This window comes from Xenopus laevis, chromosome 7L, assembly GCF_017654675.1.
Source record: "Xenopus laevis strain J_2021 chromosome 7L, Xenopus_laevis_v10.1, whole genome shotgun sequence".
NCBI lineage: Eukaryota > Metazoa > Chordata > Amphibia > Anura > Pipidae > Xenopus > Xenopus laevis.
The window spans coordinates 32,417,487-32,436,697 of NC_054383.1; the positions used below are offsets into that span (position 1 = coordinate 32,417,487).

Sequence of the window (19,211 nt, forward strand, 5' to 3'; positions counted from 1 at the left end):
CTTGATTGGGTTTTTTCTTCCAAAAAATGTGTGAGATATAATAATTTACCAAAATAAATACCTCAAATTGATAAATCAGCCCTATTTTTGTTGAATATGTCCTGTCCTCTTTGCTTATTATTTTTCTGTTTGCCTTTCTTAGTGTGATCATTATTTAATATTTTCCCATTATGGCAAGCATAGCAAAAATATTCATAGAGAAAACAGAGGTACCAATACAATCACTTGGTATTGCCATTTTTTAAGGAAAAAGGCTTATCCAATATTTTACATGCTGCTTTAACAACCACATGTTTTCTGTATTTAATATAAAGTTGCTTATTAAAAATAAAGAAAATACACAATAAAATATAATACTTTTAATATTTTTTTCCAGTGACATAACAAGACAATCATTAAAGAACAATCTGCTTAAACTGGAGTGTCATTTCACATGGGCTGTCTTCAAAGAGGAGATAGATATTGAAAAGATAGAAGGCAGGGTTCATGATCAAATTGCATATTTACCTTCTACACTCAGAGATAGGCTTCATCATTTATTGGCCTATACAAGTTATTTGAAAGGAGACAATGAAGAAGCAATCAGACAGCTTCAGAAAGCTGAAGAGCACCTGCAAGGAACACAGTCTGCTGATGTGGATATCAAAAGAGCTGTGACCTACAGTAATTATACCTGGCTGTTCTACCATTCAAACCAGTTGAGTAAAGCTCATTCTTATTTAGAAAAAGTGGAAGCCATTTACACGAAATTTGAATCTTCTCCAGAACATGATGTTCTTCTTACTGAGATATATGGAGAACAGGCCTGGGCTCTGTTAACACTCTATGGGAAATCCCCTGAAAGAGCTAAAGAGTGTTTTGAGAAAGCTCTAGTGCTAGATCCAGACAATCCTGAACTCAATTCAGGATATGCCACAGTCATGTATCGTTTAGAATATCAAGATTTAATGATTTATGGAACCAGTAAATATAATTCTTTAGAACTGTTGAGACGTGCTGTGGAATTAAATGAAAATGATACTGTGATTAAAGCTTATCTTGCGCTGAGATATCAAAGTTTGGGTCAAGCTGAGGAAGGAGGAAAGATTATGGCGGAGGCTCTTAGACAAACACCAGACTCACTGTCAGGGAACTGGGAGTTCCCTCTGGGGAGTTGTCCGGATTTAGGAGGAAGCCCCTCAGGAGGGATCAGGATCGCGGTATCCAGGGATTCAGCAGAAGGGGTAATAGAGTTCAGGCAACAGGTCAAAAGGCAGGCAGAATATAACAGAGTCCAAAGTCCAGGCAGGGGGGTCAATAACAAGAGATCAAACAGGAATATCCACAGGGATAACAGGAACAGCAACAGGGAACCCAGGAATCTATTCAGGAACAAGATCCTATTTTTGGGCGCCATCTTGGCGTCTCAGGCGTCCTTTTAAAGGGGTTTTTTGGCGCCCTTGCGTCAGCGTCAGCACGTCTGCGACCGACGCGCTGCGCCTGCGTCCGTCGCACCGTTGTGGCATCTTCGCGCCTGCGCACTTGCGCGCAGGCGTCTCTGCGCCGTCGCCGCTACCCACGTGGCGGCCATGGGTGCCGCCATTTTGGGAGCGGCGTCGGAAGAAGTAGTTGCGCCGCCCGGAGCTCCTGGTCCTGCTCTGGGTGGCGATCGTGACAGTACCCCCCCCCCTCACGGGGGGCCTCAGGACCACCGGGACAAGGTTTCTGGGGAAACTTGGCGTGAAAATCCCTCACCAGACGAGGAGCGTGAACATCACGGTGTCCTTCCCAGGAGCATTCTTCAGGGCCAAAGCCCCTCCACTGAATGAGGTACTGAAGGGACCCTCTGGAGATCCTTGAGTCAAGGATTTTCTCCACCTCGTACTCGAGTTGACCCTCCACAGAGATGGCAGGAGGAGGAGATTGACTGCCAGAGAACCGGTTGGTGATGGAGGGTTTCACCAGAGACACGTGGAACACGTTGGGGATTCTCATCTCTGGTGGAAGCTGGAGTCTGACAGCCACAGGGTTGATTATCTCCAAGATGGGGAATGGACCCACGAATTTTGGACCCAACTTGGGAGATGGTATCTTCAACCGGATATTCCTGGAAGAGAGCCAGACATTATCACCCACCTTGTAGGGAGGAGAGGATCTTCGACGACGATCCGCGAAAGTCTTATGAACAAGAGCGCTCTTCTCTAGGTTCAACTTGGTAGCAGCCCAAATAGCAGACATATGGGCTGCGGAGTCGTCAGCAGCCGGGACGTCAGATAGTACAAAGTCTTGGGGAAAAGCTTGAGGATGCTGCCCGTACACCGACATGAACGGAGACCTTCCTGTAGAGGAATGACAAGCATTATTATGAGCGAATTCCGCCCATGGGAGGAGGTCAGACCAGTCATCCTGGCAGAGGGATACGTGGTTCCTCAGGAACTGTTCCAGGGCTTGGTTGACACGTTCAGCTGCCCCATTCGTCTGCGGATGGTATGCAGATGAAAACTGAAGAACAATTCCCAGGTCTTTGCATAGGGAACGCCAGAATTTGGCAGTAAATTGGGTGCCTCTATCGGAGACGATCTCCACCGGGAAACCATGCAGGCGGAAGATGTACTGGATAAATAGCTGGGACAACTCCACCGCAGAGGGCAACTTCTTCAAAGGGATGAAATGGGCCATTTTGGAGAATCGATCAATGACAACCCAGATCACAGTGTTCCCACAAGAGGGAGGAAGTTCGACAATGAAGTCCATGGACAGGTGGGTCCAGGGATGGGAAGGAACCGGCAAAGGCTGTAGTAACCCACTGGGGCGGGAATGGCTTGACTTAGATGTGGCACAAACATTACAAGCAGCAACAAAGTCCTTCACATCTTTGCGGATATCAGGCCACCAGACCAGGCGTCGTAAGAGTTCAAGAGTCTTAGCTGGACCAGGGTGTCCGGCTTGCCTGGAGCAATGGGTCTGTTGCAGGATAGGCAGACGCAGCTCAGGAGGAACAAATGCCATTCCAATGGGAGTATCTGAAGGAGCAGAAGACTGACCAGCCAGGATTTGGTCGGCAAACTGTGGATACAGGGAGGCAATAATCTTGACTGGAGGGATGATTGGTTCTTGTCTCTCAGGAGAGCGGTCCACCGGAGTGAAGCTACGAGACAAGGCATCGGCCTTCTGATTCTTGGAACCTGGGCGATAAGTCAAGATAAAATTAAACCGAGAGAAGAAGAGAGTCCACCTTGCTTGTCTGGGGTTTAGTCTCTTGAGGGACTGGATGAACTCGAGATTCTTATGATCGGTGTAAATCTGAACAGGAATCAGAGAACCCTCCAGGAGGTGACGCCACTCTTCAAGGGCAAGTTTAACAGCCAAGAGTTCTCGGTTCCCGACATCGTAGTTCTGCTCTGCGGACGAGAACTTCTTGGAGAAATAAGCACAGGGATGCAACTTCCCATCAGCGGGGTGTCTCTGAGACAGGATGGCTCCGGCTCCGACTTCAGAAGCATCTACTTCGATGCAGAAGGGTAGTTCGGGATTGGGGTGTCGGAGGACAGAAGCGGACGTGAAGGCCTCTTTCAAGGACTGAAAAGCTTCAATGGCAGATGGAGGCCACAAGCTGGGTTTGCCCCCTTTCCGGATGAGGGCCAGGATAGGTGCAATGCGGGAAGAGAACCCCCGGATGAACTGCCGATAGTAGTTAGCAAATCCGATAAATCTCTGGATTGCCTTGGTACTCAGCGGGAGAGGCCACTCCTGGATGGCAGACACTTTCACGGGATCCATCTCAAATCCCTCAGGAGAGATAATGTATCCTAGGAAGGGGATCTTGGACACCTCGAAGACGCACTTCTCCAACTTGGCGAAGAGAGAGTTCTTCCTCAAACGAGAGAGTACCTCCTTCACCTGGGAGCGATGGCTTTCTAGGTCTTTAGAAAAGATCAGGATGTCGTCCAGGTACACGACTACGAACCTTCCTAGGAGATCCCGGAACACATCGTTAACAAACTCCTGGAAGACGGCAGGGGCATTGCAAAGGCCGAAGGGCATAACGAGATATTCATAGTGCCCGTCACGAGTGTTGAAAGCCGTCTTCCATTCATCACCCTCACGGATGCGAATGAGGTTGTACGCCCCCCGGAGATCCAACTTAGAGAATATCTTCGCCCCCTTCAGCTGGTCGAAGAGCTCTACGATCAAGGGCAGAGGGTACCTGTTTTTTACAGTGATTTTATTCAGGCCCCGGTAATCTATACATGGCCGAAGGCCTCCGTCCTTCTTCTCCACGAAGAAGAACCCAGCCCCTGCAGGAGAGGTAGAAGGGCGGATAAACCCCCGCTGGAGATTTTCTTGGATGTATTCCTTCATTGCGGTAGTCTCAGCAGGAGAGAGAGGGTAAGTGCGGCCTCTGGGGGGCATGGCTCCTGGCAGGAGTTCGACAGGACAGTCGTAGGAGCGATGTGGAGGAAGGAATTCCGCAGACTTCTTACAGAACACTTTGGAGAATTCTTTATAACAGGAGGGAAGAGACTTTAACTCGGTTGAGGAGATAGTTACCTTCTTGAGAGGTTTAACAGGAAGGCAATGCTGTAGGCAGAATGGGCTCCAACGAGAAACCTGCCCTGTGGACCAGTCTATGGTGGGATTGTGCAGGCGTAGCCAGGGGAGACCCAAAACAACTGGAACAGCGGGACAAGAGATAATAAGGAACGAAAGTCTCTCTTTATGCAGGGCCCCAACCTGCACAGGAAGTTCGCCAGTGGTCATCGTGAGTACAGACTCCAGGGGTTTATCATCTATGGCGACGATCCGCATGGGAGAATGCAAAGGAAATAAGGGAATTCCCATGTACTTAGCAAAGAGAGCGTCCATGAAGTTACCCCCGGCTCCGGAATCGATGAAAGCATTCCTGAAGATGGTTTTATCAGTCAGACGAATCTGGAAGGGAAGGAGAAACCTGTGTGAGTTTTCTTGGGTCTTCTCCTGAAACCTATCTCGAGACTTTTGAGTAGTGCCCCCTACATGAGTTACCATAGACATACCTCGGGGTACAAAACTCTTAGCCTTTGCAGGACAGGCATTGGCGAAGTGGGAATGTCCGCCACAATACAGACACAGGCCTGACATCCGTCTGCGGAGTCTCTCTTGTTCAGTGAGGTGAGTTCTTCCCACTTGCATGGGTTCCTCCTGGAGAGAAATGGATGCTTGGGCAGGCGGGGTGACAGGAGCCTGCAGGAGAGGCCTCTGGAAGCGGGGTGCCAACATGGGTTGAAACTTCCTGACACGATCTCTCAGGGTTTGATGCTCTCTCAGAAGAGTGTCCACCTTGACAGCCAAGGCGATAAGGTCCTCAACTTGCGTGGGTAATTCACGGGAGACCAGGTCATCTTTGATGCGGAGGGAGAGACCATTATAAAATGCAGTATGGTATGCGTCGTTGTTCCAACGAGTCTCAGCAGCAAGTGTACGGAATTCAATAGCATACTCCGCTACACTGCGACTCCCTTGGCGGATTTGGAACAGACGGGAAGCAGCGGATGTCACCCGGCCGGGAGCATCGAAAACGATCCGAAATTCTTTGAGAAATGCTTCTGCGTCATCCATCAGTGGGGACTGCTTCTCCCAGTGTGGAGATGCCCACTCGAGAGCTTTCCCTGCCAGACGAGTAATCACAAACCCCACCTTGGCACGTTCAGAGTCAAATTAAGTGGGGTGTAGGGCAAATCGAATCTGGCACTGATTCACGAATCCTCGACAGGCTTGAGGATCGCCATCATAGAGAGGCGGAGCAGGAATATGTGGACCAGAGGTGGAGGGCTGGGTAGCCATGGCAGCAGCCGCTTGCGGAGGAGGTGCCGGCAGGGGGGTCGCTGGTGTCAACAAGGAGAGCTTTTCCAAGATCGCCTCCAGCGTGTGTCCCACGTAATTCTGCCGGGCTTCATACGCCTCCATGCGGGAATGCAGGCCCCGAAAGACCCTGCCGAAATCTGGCTGAGCTTCCTCAGTGGAATCCATGGCCCGAAAATAATGTCAGGGAACTGGGAGTTCCCTCTGGGGAGTTGTCCGGATTTAGGAGGAAGCCCCTCAGGAGGGATCAGGATCGCGGTATCCAGGGATTCAGCAGAAGGGGTAATAGAGTTCAGGCAACAGGTCAAAAGGCAGGCAGAATATAACAGAGTCCAAAGTCCAGGCAGGGGTGTCAATAACAAGAGATCAAACAGGAATATCCACAGGGATAACAGGAACACCAACAGGGAACCCAGGAATCTATTCAGGAACAAGATCCTATTTTCGGGCGCCATCTTGGCGTCTCAGGCGTCCTTTTAAAGGGGTTTTTTGGCGCCCTTGCGTCGGCGTCAGCACGTCTGCGACCGACGCGCTGCGTCCGTCGCACCGTTGTGGCGTCTTCGCGCCTGCGCACTTGCGCGCAGGCGTCTCTGTGCCGGCGCCGCTACCCACGTGGCGGCCATGGGCGCCGCCATTTTGGGAGCGGCGTCGGAAGAAGTAGTTGCGCCGCCCGGAGCTCCTGGTCCTGCTCCGGGCGGCGATCGTGACACTCGCCATATTTACTTCGATACGCTGCCAAATTTTACAAAAATGAAGAAAAGATTGATGATGCTATTACCATTCTGAAAAAAGCCCTAAACAAAACCCCCAATTCAGGTTCACTTCACCACCAGATTGGGCTTTGTTACAAAAAGAAGATAAAATTAATGAAATCTGCAAAGACTGCAAGGTTATCAACTCAGCCTGCGGAAACCTATACAAGGGACAGAAATGAAGCCATTTCATCTGCTATATTTCATTTTGAAGAAGCTGTTGCAAATACAACAAAATTTGTGCAGGCATATATTGAATTGGGGAGCATGTATGGTAAAGCAAGTGAATTTGAAAAAGCAGAAGATACATTCCAAAGAGTGCTACATCTGAAAAATCTAACATGTGAAAACAAACAAGAGATTCACTTTGGTTATGCACTTTTTAAGCAACAAACAGTTAGATCTGAATCCGAAGCCATAAAGCATTACAAGGAAGTATTACTCATACCGAATAAAACAAGGGTTAGATCTTATTCCAGAGATAATTTGAAACAGTTGGCTGAACAAAAAGTAACAAAACACCCATCAGATGCAACTGGATTTGGACTGTTAGGGTTCATTTATCAGCAGGAGGGAGAAGTTGAACAAGCAATTGATTACTATGAGAAAGCACTGGAACTTGATCCAGATAATGAAGATTATACGAGTGCATTTTGTTGTCTGAGGCTCAGTTTGACTACAGACTGAAGCTTAAAACAGATTTTGAATACCCGTATAATCTTCTCCCAGACCATCTTCTGTAGTGTGAATGTATCATAAACAACACATGGTTTTATTTAGCAGAAGTAATCATAGTATGTAAAAAGCTTGTCACTGCATATTTCTAATCTAATATTTCATATAAACATAAACATATTTCTAATGTTTTTATGAGTTTTATGTAAACCATGTTAGGTAATAAAAGTAAAAAAAAAGTTTATTCCAAGAAACAGTAACCAATCATATGCATACTAGTAAATGCTTATTGATTGCTATGGTTTTTATAGTATTTTCAAATTATTTTTATGAATTTTGTAGACTATGGCAGATACAGTTTTTTTTATAAAATCAGACTTCTAAAAAATCACTCATTTTTCGGAATTTTTTAAACCCCGAGGATGGAAAAGTCCAAATCTGAAAATCCAGCATCTCAGACCTGTCCATATAAGTCAATGGGAGAAGTCCCAATGATTTTTGATGTGATTTTTTGATGTGGCAAAAATTTGAGAAAATCTTGAAAATCGGATGAAAAATCTGAAAAAAAAAATCCAAAAATCAGTTTTTTTCTTGCAAAGCAAAATTTTAGGAAAATTTAATAATAAATAAGTGTAAAAAAAACTCGAGTGGAGTTTATAGCAGAAAATATTGAGATAAATTCAGACTTTGATAAATGACCCCTTAAGTGTGACTGAACAGCTGCTAAGGTTTGGGGTCGTCTCAAGTTTTCAAGCATAAAATGAAATTCACCTGTCATAGAAGCTGATTCTATAGGGCTTATTATTAAATTCTAATGCTAATTGTACTGGTTTTACTATGTAAGCTGAGTGTCTTATCCCTTGAATGACTGACCTCATGGCTACACAGCAGCATATGTATATAAACCATAGTAGTGTTTCTAAAGCAAACACACCTGTTTTACCAGTGCAGGGTGATAGTACATTATATTTTAATTAATTTAAAACACTTACATTTTTTGGTGTTACTGTTCCTTTATAAACTTTGATAGAATTTGACAAATATCATCATGCATGACTAGCCCCTGATTGCGCACAAGGGAAATAATTAGGGGAACATTTATCAGAGGTCGAATTTCGAATTTGAAAAACTTTGAAATTTGAATTCAAAAAGACCAACCAAAATTAATTCTAAGTTTCTTTTGGCCAACTAGGTTAGTTTTCAGTTTTCGAATTTGAATCAAAGTCTTCCCCAAAAAAAAACTTTGATTTTCGATAAGTCCACCAATTGGCTCCAAATAGATTCTAGGAGGTCCCCCATAGGCCAAATTTGCAATTCAGCAGGTTTTAGATGGTGAATGGTCGAAGTCAGATTTTTTAAGAGACTGTACATGATAAATTTCGATACTCGAATTTTCAAATTTTTTTTCAAATTCGAATCGAATTTGGACTATTCCCTAGTCGGAGTACACAAAAAAATAGCTCGAAATTCGAATTTTTTGAATTCGAAAATTCACCTCGACCTTTGATAAATCTGCCCATTAATGTAAGCATTTGCTCTATCCAATATTAAAACAAAGCAATGAATTACTACAATCACATATGAAATAATGAAGGTTATTAGCACAGTATTGGAAATGATTTCAATGTTATGTCTCTTGCATTTTATTAACACAATCTTCTTTGACTGCAAATTAAGAATCAGCATTTGTTTAGATTTGTATGCTTGAATATTGAACCACAAAGAATTGCAATAAAGGCTTCTAAAAATCAAATTCATTGTCCAATAATATGAACCAGTTTAAATTGAATGTTGCCCAGTGTGAAATGATTTAAGGGATGCACCAAATCTTTGAGGATTTCTCCTAAGCTTAGTCTCTGAGCAGCAGCCGAGAGTAAAATGAGCACATCTCTGACATTCCAGGATCCATAATGGTGATATGCTGGGGAGAAATTTGAAGGCCTGGATCATTACTCTAATAGGGCTGCTGAACCTCTAGACTGGTACCTTAAATCCAGTATATAAAATAAAGCATTTTTAGCCAAAGTATGAGGCTTTGCATCTTTATATGATCATTGAAATCCTCAGACTTGTAATGTCCTTTATGACTAACGGTATTCATAAATTAGAAGTTATATTTGAAAGTCATTTACTGTAGATATGATAAATCCATTATCTGCAGGACATATTTGGGTATAATAAATATACTTATAATAATGGAGCTATAATGCATTTAGTTTATGAATTATGTAATTGATGAAATGAGGGCCACTATATCATACTATACTTTTGCAGCTGTGCCTACAGTTATCTATTGTCAGCCATTTTTTAGCTGCTTTTTGCCCAATGATATTAAACCATGCACTCTAGGCCACTAGTTGACTCCTTGTAATGGAGTACATAAAAGGGGTCATTTACAAACTCTTTACAAACGCTTTACAAATTCTAAAATGGCTACAATTGAGAGATCATAGTAAAGCAATTTGTTAAGTCAATAAAAATCAAATCATGAATAGCCAAAGCCAAAAAACCTAGGACTTCCCAGTGTACGTTGCAGGAGAGACTAAGGCTAACAAGCCTGGGCTTCCCAAATATTTCCTGTTCCTATAGAACCAATATCATTAGATTTTTGGCGCCGGCATCCGTTTTTCGAAAAAAAAATCGAATTCGCGCCTGGCGAATAAATTCGCCCATCACTGCTAGTGAGAAATAAAATGAAGGACATCATCTGCTAAATTAGACCAATATCTGCTGTGGTGTTTATACAAATGGCCTGTAGATGTCACTGTGCTCAAGACTTATACTGTGCATACTTCCTGGACAGCTTAAAAGTGAAAGTTACTGTTGTGTAATACCTGCATGACTCTGCTAATAAAGCACTGTTATACTCTACTCATCCTCGGCTACCCAAATCATAACAAATGGCGACAAGGATGGCTCTTCTACCTCTGCAGCTTTTTTTCCAAACCCTGGTGAGCCTACCATACCTTTTACTGCTTGGATCCGTATGTTTCAAAATTACATTATTGCTGCTGACCAAGGGGAGATTTCTGCTGCTAGAAAGCGTGCTTTACTTATTCACTGCCTGGGAGCAGAAGGACAGCGTATATTCTATATATTACCATTAACTGATGATACTTATGAAACTGCTCTTACTACTATAAAGAACTTTTCGTGTCAAGAGTAAATGTGGTTGCTGAAAGATATAAATTCCACCAACGTGGACAGCGTAATGGTGAATCCACAGAACAATTTGTAGCAGCTTTGAGAGAGCTGGTTGTTACCTGTGAGTTTAATATCTAACAGATGAAATGCTAAGAGACCAAATAGTGGGGAAAACAAACTCACCTCGCATTAGAGAGAGACTACTCCTAGAGCAGGATTTAACCCTTGCAAAGGCTATTACAGTTGCTAGCCAAATTGAAACAGCAGTGGCAGAGGCTAAAACTCTCAGTCAGGGAACTGCTGGGAATGTACAGATTCTGAATTCAACACTGTGGCCTAATAATGCACAGTCACAGGCAAAATACAGTGCTAAGGAGAGGGATTCACCTACACTGCAAAACCATACAGCAAATACAAATAGAAAATACTGCTTTCGCTGTGGTTCAGCACAACACACTGCAAATCATGTTACATGTCCTGCAAAAGCTTTACAGTGCCGCAAATGCACAAAGGTAGGATATTTTGCTAAGATCTGCTAAAGATGTTCATGAAGTCACTACTACAAATGTTACAGTATTAAGTGTGGATAAAGCTGGTACGTTTATTCCAGACAAGTTTATATGTCAGTACTGCTTCTGCTGACAAGGGACACTCCATTAACCTGATGATTGATACAGGTTCAGCTGTTTCTATACTACCAAAGGATATTTTCTTGAAATACTTTGCAAAAGATCCGCTTGTTGCACCTGCCCTGAAACTGGTCAGTTACTTAAAGGATCCAATCCCTGTGCTTGGTTGTTTGCCAGTGACTGTACAATTTGAATCAAATACTGCAAAATGTTACTTTTACATTGTGAATAAGGGTACTGCTATACTTGGGAGGGATCTCTTTGCTGCATTAAACCTACAATTAGTTGATGGTCTCATTACTACAGCACCAGTGCCTGCCACACCGCCAGTGTCTAAAATTTCACCACAAAGCAACACTTCACTGGGCTGTGCAAAGAACTTTGTACACAAGAGACCAGATGTAAAACCAGTACCATTTCCTGATTCAGCATGGGAAAAACTTGCTATTGATTTTTACAGATGCTCCTATAGACTGTAGATTTGCTATAACCTTGATAGACTATTCCAGTAAATGGCCTGAAATTGCATTTGTTTCTCATATAACATCAGCTCCAGTAATAACATTTCTGTCTACAGTCTTTAGCAGAGAAGGTAATCCAAAGGAGTTAATATCAGACAATGGACCACAGTTTGTCTCATATGAGTTTGAATTGTACATAGGAAATCTTCAGTGTATTACCCACAAGCAAATGGAGAAATCAAGCGATTCAACAGAAGTCTGAAATAAGCACTACCAGAGACGGAACTAGGTAGGTGGGGGCCCTGGGCCAATTGCACCCCTGCTCCCCCGGTAGTTACACCACTGAGCACTACAGACAGCAAATCTTACTGGGAAATCTTGGAAAGTATTCACAACAGAGTTCCTACATAACTACAGAGCAACGTGCCATGCAACAACCCAATCATCTCCAGCTGAATTATTACATGGCAGACAGATGTGCACTAAGTTACATGTTGGAGACATCAAACTTCCACAAAATACTGTGCCTACAAAATCATCTACTGCTGAAACGTCAACAAGCCAAATGTAAGGCTTATACTGACAGAAGCGCCTTTCAGCCTGGATCTTTAATCAGAATTAAGAAACCAGGAATACTGAAACAAGGACTAGATTTACTACACCACTTGAAGTGAGATGCCAGCGAGGACCATACACATATGTCTGATGGACACATATGGAATGCAAGTCGTCTTGCTCCTGTTAGATATGACTGGAGAAGCTCCATTTGATGGACATTTTCCTACTCCTGATGTCAACTGCAATTGGCCTGAAGAAAGTGAACCTATAAGGTGTACTGAGAGAATCAGAAAACTACCTGCATGGACCAAGGACTTTGTTATGTGAAGAATGTATAATATTATTTTAAAATGCATACTGTTTAATTGTTGCTGTTATTATAGCTGTCCAAATGCTTTCCTACTATAGGGGGAATGGCCTGTAGATGTCACTGTGCTCAAGACTTATACTGTGCATACTTCCTGAACAAAAGTGAAAGTTACTATTGTGCAATGCCTGCATGAGTCTGCTAATAAATCACTGTTATACTCTACTCATCCTCGGCTACCCAAAACATCTGCCACTATCTTCCTTTACCCCAATATGTAATAAATGACACAAATTTTGCTCAGGCTCAATTGTCCATAGTACCCAATAAGATGTTTACTTAACATCCAGGTAACCAGTATATTCTATATGCTCATAGGTTGCTATAGTGAAAGACCTGCACAAACGGTGCACCTTTTATTATATAAATCCTGTCGTTTCTGCTAGTGTGGCTGTTCAATGGAATTGGAATGTTATATCTTCTGGCAGTGTACCCAGATTCAGCCCTTCTCAAATCATGTTTCTCAGCTGAGCCCTGACATCACAAACACCTCTATCTCGCCCTCTCTATAAATAGTTCTCCTAGGTTTATTACTCACCTGTAAACAAAACAAAAATAAATGTGCAGTTACACAGCTGTTCTTTGCTGCCACAACACTAAAACTCACTGCAAGAATTCCCTGAAATGCCCTGAAATGCCTGTCACCCAGAAACTGATTGCCATATGTGATTTAGGAGAAAATGTTACAAATACCGTATTTCTAGCCTGTTTCTAACAGTAAATAAGAGGAGAATTTTTTCGTCTAACTGTTGTTGCATCCTGAGTCAATGTAACTGTATCTCTGCTATTCTTTCTTTATCTCCAATATGTCATTCCGGCGCTTAACTCCGCTTTCCCAACTAACTCTTTTCTGTTACTGTGTGATATCAATCTGAACTTTAAAAAAGTAATTAAAAATAATTTGTGAGTGCCTGTTCTTTCGTTTCAAACAGCTGCAGGACAAACTGCAATACTGTATAAATGTTGTGTTTCTCATGGGCCACCTTTTTTAACATTATTTTTATTTTGAATCTATCAAAAAGTATAAGATTTCCTTTGTATGCACTGAGATATACAGTAATAGAGTATTGGAACATGTTGCTACATTATTTACACATATCTGGAATAGATACATTTGCTAGATAAGTTATATACATTTTATCTGGTTTGGGCACATTCGTTTTCTTCTGTCTATGTCTATGTCCTGTTTCTAGTTGGGTGGTGTATCTTCAGCAATTAGTTATTGTATATGCTTTTAATCCATGATTTCCTTGGTATTTCTTCCATATTGTATCTCCTCTACTGCATATCTACTTTGATTTAGTTTCCTTCTATTGTATTTTATTTCTCTACCTTTTTTTCACTTTACAGCTTCTTTAGTTTGCTCCTAAAATGTTTTCCTTCCTTTTGTCCTACTTCTCCTTAGACATTCTTCTTCTTTCTCACAGTCACACTTTTATCCTTTTTCTCACTATTTCCTCTTTTTCTTCTTTTAAGTGCAGCACTACTGGGCCTCCCTTAGGTCCCAAAAATCCTCTGGGTTATGGAAAAATCTCCTTGGTTAAAATACATTTTAAAATTGGTTAATAGTTTTAATATATATGCCAGTATTTTAAAGATTTGTCAAACTATAACTCCCAGGGTCAGCTGTTTTATTTCAAACAAGCAGCAGATTATAGACCATTAATTTGACTTGCTTTTCCTGAGCAGTAGGAGCCCTCCTTTTTTGCATTGCCTCGTCATGCTAAATTATATGCTGGCATACAATTTATAATTTTTTAGTAGAAATAAGCAGAGCTGGGGGCTTCGGGAAACAGGCTATGAAACTAATATGGAATATGGAATGTTGTCATTCATCCCCAGAAATACAGACTAATTGTGAGCAGTGGAATCAGTCAGATGGTACAGGCACACATATTGTACCATTTTGTAAATGCCTGATGTGCCAAAGTATGTACAGTACATCTGGCACATTATTACATGGTGCTATTATAGATGGACGCACATGTGCTACATGGTATATGGTTTACGTTCTGCTCCTATTTCTGTGTCTAGTGATCAGGAAATCCTTACATCTCCTAGCAGCCCACACAGCATAGGCGGAATTGTAGTTCAGCAACAAAGGGAAAGTCACAGGCTGAAGATCAGACACAAATAGTATAAATCTATAACTTGTAGTGTAGATAGATATACACATCATAGTGTAAATGCTTAGGGGTTATTTACTAAACTCTGGTCGCGCTTTTTGTGGCAAAACTAATAATGTCAAGTTTTTTTTTTAAAGAAAGAATCTGGAGCAAACAATGACACCAGGTGGATTTCTGCTAAATTGCATCTGACTTGCACACTGGAGCAGACAGGACTCAGCACCAGTTAGTCAGAGGTGTTTAAAAATCTGATTACATTTTTCTTTTGTATGTGGAAAATATTTAATAGTATATTTGGCACAGACAGTTATAGTTCTCACATAATCCTGAAAGTCATTTAACACAGGACAAGGTTCAGGAAAGATTAAATAGGTTAATGATATACCTGATCCTTATGGATTCCATCTAAGGGAGGTGAGGTCTAATAATATACAGGCATCTATATCTTGTAATAATACACTTATTTATCCAGTTTGGGGAGCACATGACTGCAGGGAAACTGGTGTAGAGCAAATAGTTAGAAAAGGCAAAGAGTGTAAACTTGAAAAACCTATAAGCCTTGCGCTACTAGAAGTGCCGTTTTTAGTTTTTTTTTTAAAATTATGTTCAAGATTTAAAACAAAAAACCTTTATGGTTTTGAAACAGACAAACAGTTCTAAGGGGTAAACATCAAAGTTGATCAGGGAAGACGACTTAGGATGTTACAGTAGATATCATTGTGCTAATTCATACTGTTTTACATAACAGATGGGGACATAAAAGTGGGAAACTTGGACTAGAAAGGAAATTCCTTAGGTAACTGACTTAATGCTAGAGAGTAGAGAGAGTAGAGAGGTGAATTATCCTCAAGCTGTTCCAGACTTCAGTGATCAGGACCTGGATATGTTAAAATACCATAGGCAAAGTGACTGGGCTTAAATTTCTTGCCTGCAGTGCTCACACACTCATTGTAATGTGAGCGAGATGATAAGCACAAGGTGTTAAAGGAAAAGCTTGGTGCACTTGCTGGTGCCAAATGTTAGGCACCCCCAAGTGATTGTAGTTAATTACCTGAAACTGCACCGGCCTGGGATTATACTAGTGAGCACCACGGAGTGCTTCTCTTCCGGCTTCCTCTCTCCTTTGCGTGGTTGCGCATGCGCAGTAGAACGAGAAGCTGAACTTTAACTAAAAAGTCGGCTATTTTGTTCAACTGCACATGTGTTTGCCCTGGGAAATTTGAAGAAAGAAGAAGCCGGAAGAGGATCGATCCGTGCTGCTCGCTGGAATAATCCCGGGCTGGTGCGGTTTTCTGCTGATAGGAGCACCGGCCCAGGGTTTCAGGTAAGTCAATACAATCACTTGGGGGTGCCTAACATTTGGCACCCCCAAGTGCACCAAGCCTTTCCTTCTCCTTTAAGTTTAGAGGTCCAAGAGTGTTGTATACCTTACACTGAAATTCACCAGTACAAAGTGCAGGGCTCCCTTAGAACACTAATATTTTGCAGTCTAGGAATCATGTACAACTGAGGGATGTATATGTATTTGCCAATGTCCAACCCATGTGATAACTATTACGCTGGTGAAAAACGTTGTTCTGGTTTTTAGCACATGGAATTATGTTGGAGTCCAAAGTAATAACTTGTAGGGTTGCGCTATTTGTTTTTGCTTTGCAACAGATAGTAAACAGGACCCTTAGCATGGATTAATGTAATAGTCATGTGTTTAGGCATTAACAACATAGCATGAAAGATATGGCCAGTTATAAGAGTTAACAACTTGCCGCAAATCTATATTGCAGTATGTGTCAGCTATGTGACACCCATATGTTAATAATGACAAGAAGACCTGGAATAAGTTTAGATCACCTAACGAGATAGGACCAACTAAGACAAACACAAGGTCAATATAAAAACGTTTTATGTCTGAGTCCTTTAAAATGAACCACCACTTATGCAGTTAATGTTTTTATATACTTAGGTTTCCACTGGTGTTCTTCTATAAGCTATGACAATGCCTTGCAAGAGAAGAGGCAAAAAGAACAAACAATGGAGCAGATTTACAAAAGGGAAAAAGCGGCCGTCGCTAGCAACTATTTGCCAGAAATCTCATCTGCAGGGACATAGTCAATTTACTAACAAGCATAGAGGACAATTCGCTAGCAAAAGAGAACGTTGCTACTGCAGTTTCACGCCCTGTCGCCAAGTGCATTTTTGCTCAGGCGAACAATCATTACTCCACAAATCCACTAAAGTGCGAATTTTACAGAACGTTACATCTTTCACCAGAGTTTCCTTCGCTACCTTAGACCTGGCAAACTGATAAGGTGAAGCTTCATTTTCCTCAATCTTATGTCAGTGACATCATATCCTGTATGCCAGAAAGTCATAAAAAATGTAAAAAAAAAAAAAACGCTGCCGTCTTTTCAAATTTTCATTTTTTTTTCAATTTTCATTTTTTTAACCAATTTGAGAGGCATGCCACATTTCTTGTAGGGTGGGCTCATGTCTAGTACATTAGAGGATCTCTTTATTCTTTATTTTGCTTCCTTGGACATGTGTATTAAGTGGCCACTTCAAGCATTTTAACCAACATCTCTAATAAAGATATCTATACAACCTATATGTACCCACCCTATTTAAATTGACCTAAGCGTAAGAGCACTATCGAATTTTCACTAGGCAGAAATTAACGCTAGCGAAAGATCGCAAAGAAATGCTCATGCTGACAAGTTAACATTAGAGAAACTTTGCCAGCGTTCGGCTGCTGAGATGTAACTTCGCATTTTAGTGAATTAGCGTAGTGGTAGCGAATTAGCACCTGACTAAGGGGCGTGAACTGTGGTGGAGTGTTCACTGATGAAAATTCGCCCTTTAGTGAATTTGCCCCAATGTATTTCTGTAAGAATGAAACCAGTTGTTGCAGGCAAGTTGACTGAGCTTGCGTCTAACATGATTTACGTATTTACAGTTAAACTCTCTCAATAATATGATACAAGTTGCCTCAGTGGAAATCAAATAGAATTTCAAACTGAAAAGCCAACGATTTATACTTACAGTCTAAACCCAAAAATGCTCCCGAAATCAATAACTACTAATAATCAGTAGCTAATTGTAAATGCAATTTCTGTCCAGAAAGACTCTGGCAGCTGGCTGTAACGTTTGGTACCCGAAGTCCAGAACCAATGTTAGGCTCCCTTGTCTTGGCTCTCGCTTCTGCATTTAACAGCCGCTTTACACATCGGGAGGAGCCCTCGGCTAATTGGATGCCGCCAGGTCTTACTAAGAGAGGAGCAAAGCTAAAGGTTCTGGACGAGCAAAGGGGCAGTGCGATCGTTTCACCAAGGATAATGGAAGGAAGACAAGACAGCGTGGAAGTAGGTAGGCTCGGCCAGCACAAGCAGAATAGTCAGACAGGCCGGAATCGGGATTGGAGAACGTAGAATAGTCAGACAGGCCGGAATCAGGATTGGAGAACGTAGAATAGTCAGACAGGCCGGAATCGGGATTGGAGAACGTAGAATAGTCAGACAGGCCGGAATCAGGATTGGAGAACGTAGAATAGTCAGACAGGCAAGGGTCAGCTAGGAGCGGTCAGAATAATAGCCAGGCAAATATCAGGATACAGAGTTCAGAATAATCAGGCAAAGCAAGGGTCAATCACCAGAAGACAAGTTTCACATAGGAATAACACCAGGAACAAACTAATTGAACCTAGCAACGGGCAATGTGTTATATTTCAAAGCCAAATACAAGAGTCCTCTGCACTCAACCCATTATCAATATATTTAAGACAGCGACATTTTGTGCATACTGCTACTAAAAAATGCCTTACCCTTTAAACAAAACAGGGATTGTTTGTCCATATATTGCAATATATTTAAGCTGGCCAATCAGATAAAATTGAGCATAGGACTGGCCAGATATGGGATGACTTTGACGTAGTTGGCCAGCTTAAATATATTGCAATATATGGACAAACAATCCCTGTTTTGTTTAAAGGGTAAGGCATTTTTTAGTAGCAGTATGCACAAAATGTCGCTGTCTTAAATATATTGATAATGGGTTGAGTGCAGAGGACTCTTGTATTTGACTATATGTATTTTGTGGTCACAGCCTCATTGCACCCCCGCCTAATGGTTTTAAAAAATAGTGGTGAGCGCAACTTTCCCTTGTTTGTTATAGTTTATACAGGAGCAGTGACCAGCTCTATGTTGTAGCTCCCACCCTTCCCAGCTATAGTCAGGTGATCCCACTGGTGTCTAATAAAAGGGCAGCCAAGTATGGAGGTTTACTTTGAAAGCAGCAAGTTAAGTTGCAGGTAATACCTAGTCCCTTTGTAAAATGTATAATGAAGCAATAGAATTCTTAATGAATCAGATAAAATTGAGCATAGGACTGGCCAGATATGGGATGACTTTGACGTAGTTGGCCAGCTTAAATATATTGCAATATATGGACAAACAATCCCTGTTTTGTTTAAAGGGTAAGGCATTTTTTAGTAGCAGTATGCACAAAATGTCGCTGTCTTAAATATATTGATAATGGGTTGAGTGCAGAGGACTCTTGTATTTGACTATATGTATTTTGTGGTCACAGCCTCATTGCACCCCCGCCTAATGGTTTTAAAAAATAGTGGTGAGCGCAACTTTCCCTTGTTTGTTATATTTCAAAGCCCCTTTAAATACTTTGAATTTCTC

The 19,211-nt window shown here is 42.0% G+C and overlaps 1 protein-coding gene across 1 annotated transcript; it reads left to right on the forward strand.

The window, feature by feature from the left end:
- Positions 1-362: 362 nt before the first annotated feature.
- Positions 363-7,489, forward strand: LOC108696976 (interferon-induced protein with tetratricopeptide repeats 5-like; the record flags this gene model as incomplete). Its single annotated transcript, XM_041570002.1, has 2 exons — positions 363-1,116; positions 6,529-7,489. Coding segments are annotated over 2 exons (1,485 nt in total), but the record flags the coding sequence as incomplete, so codon positions are not given.
- Between the last annotated feature and the right edge of the window lie 11,722 nt (positions 7,490-19,211).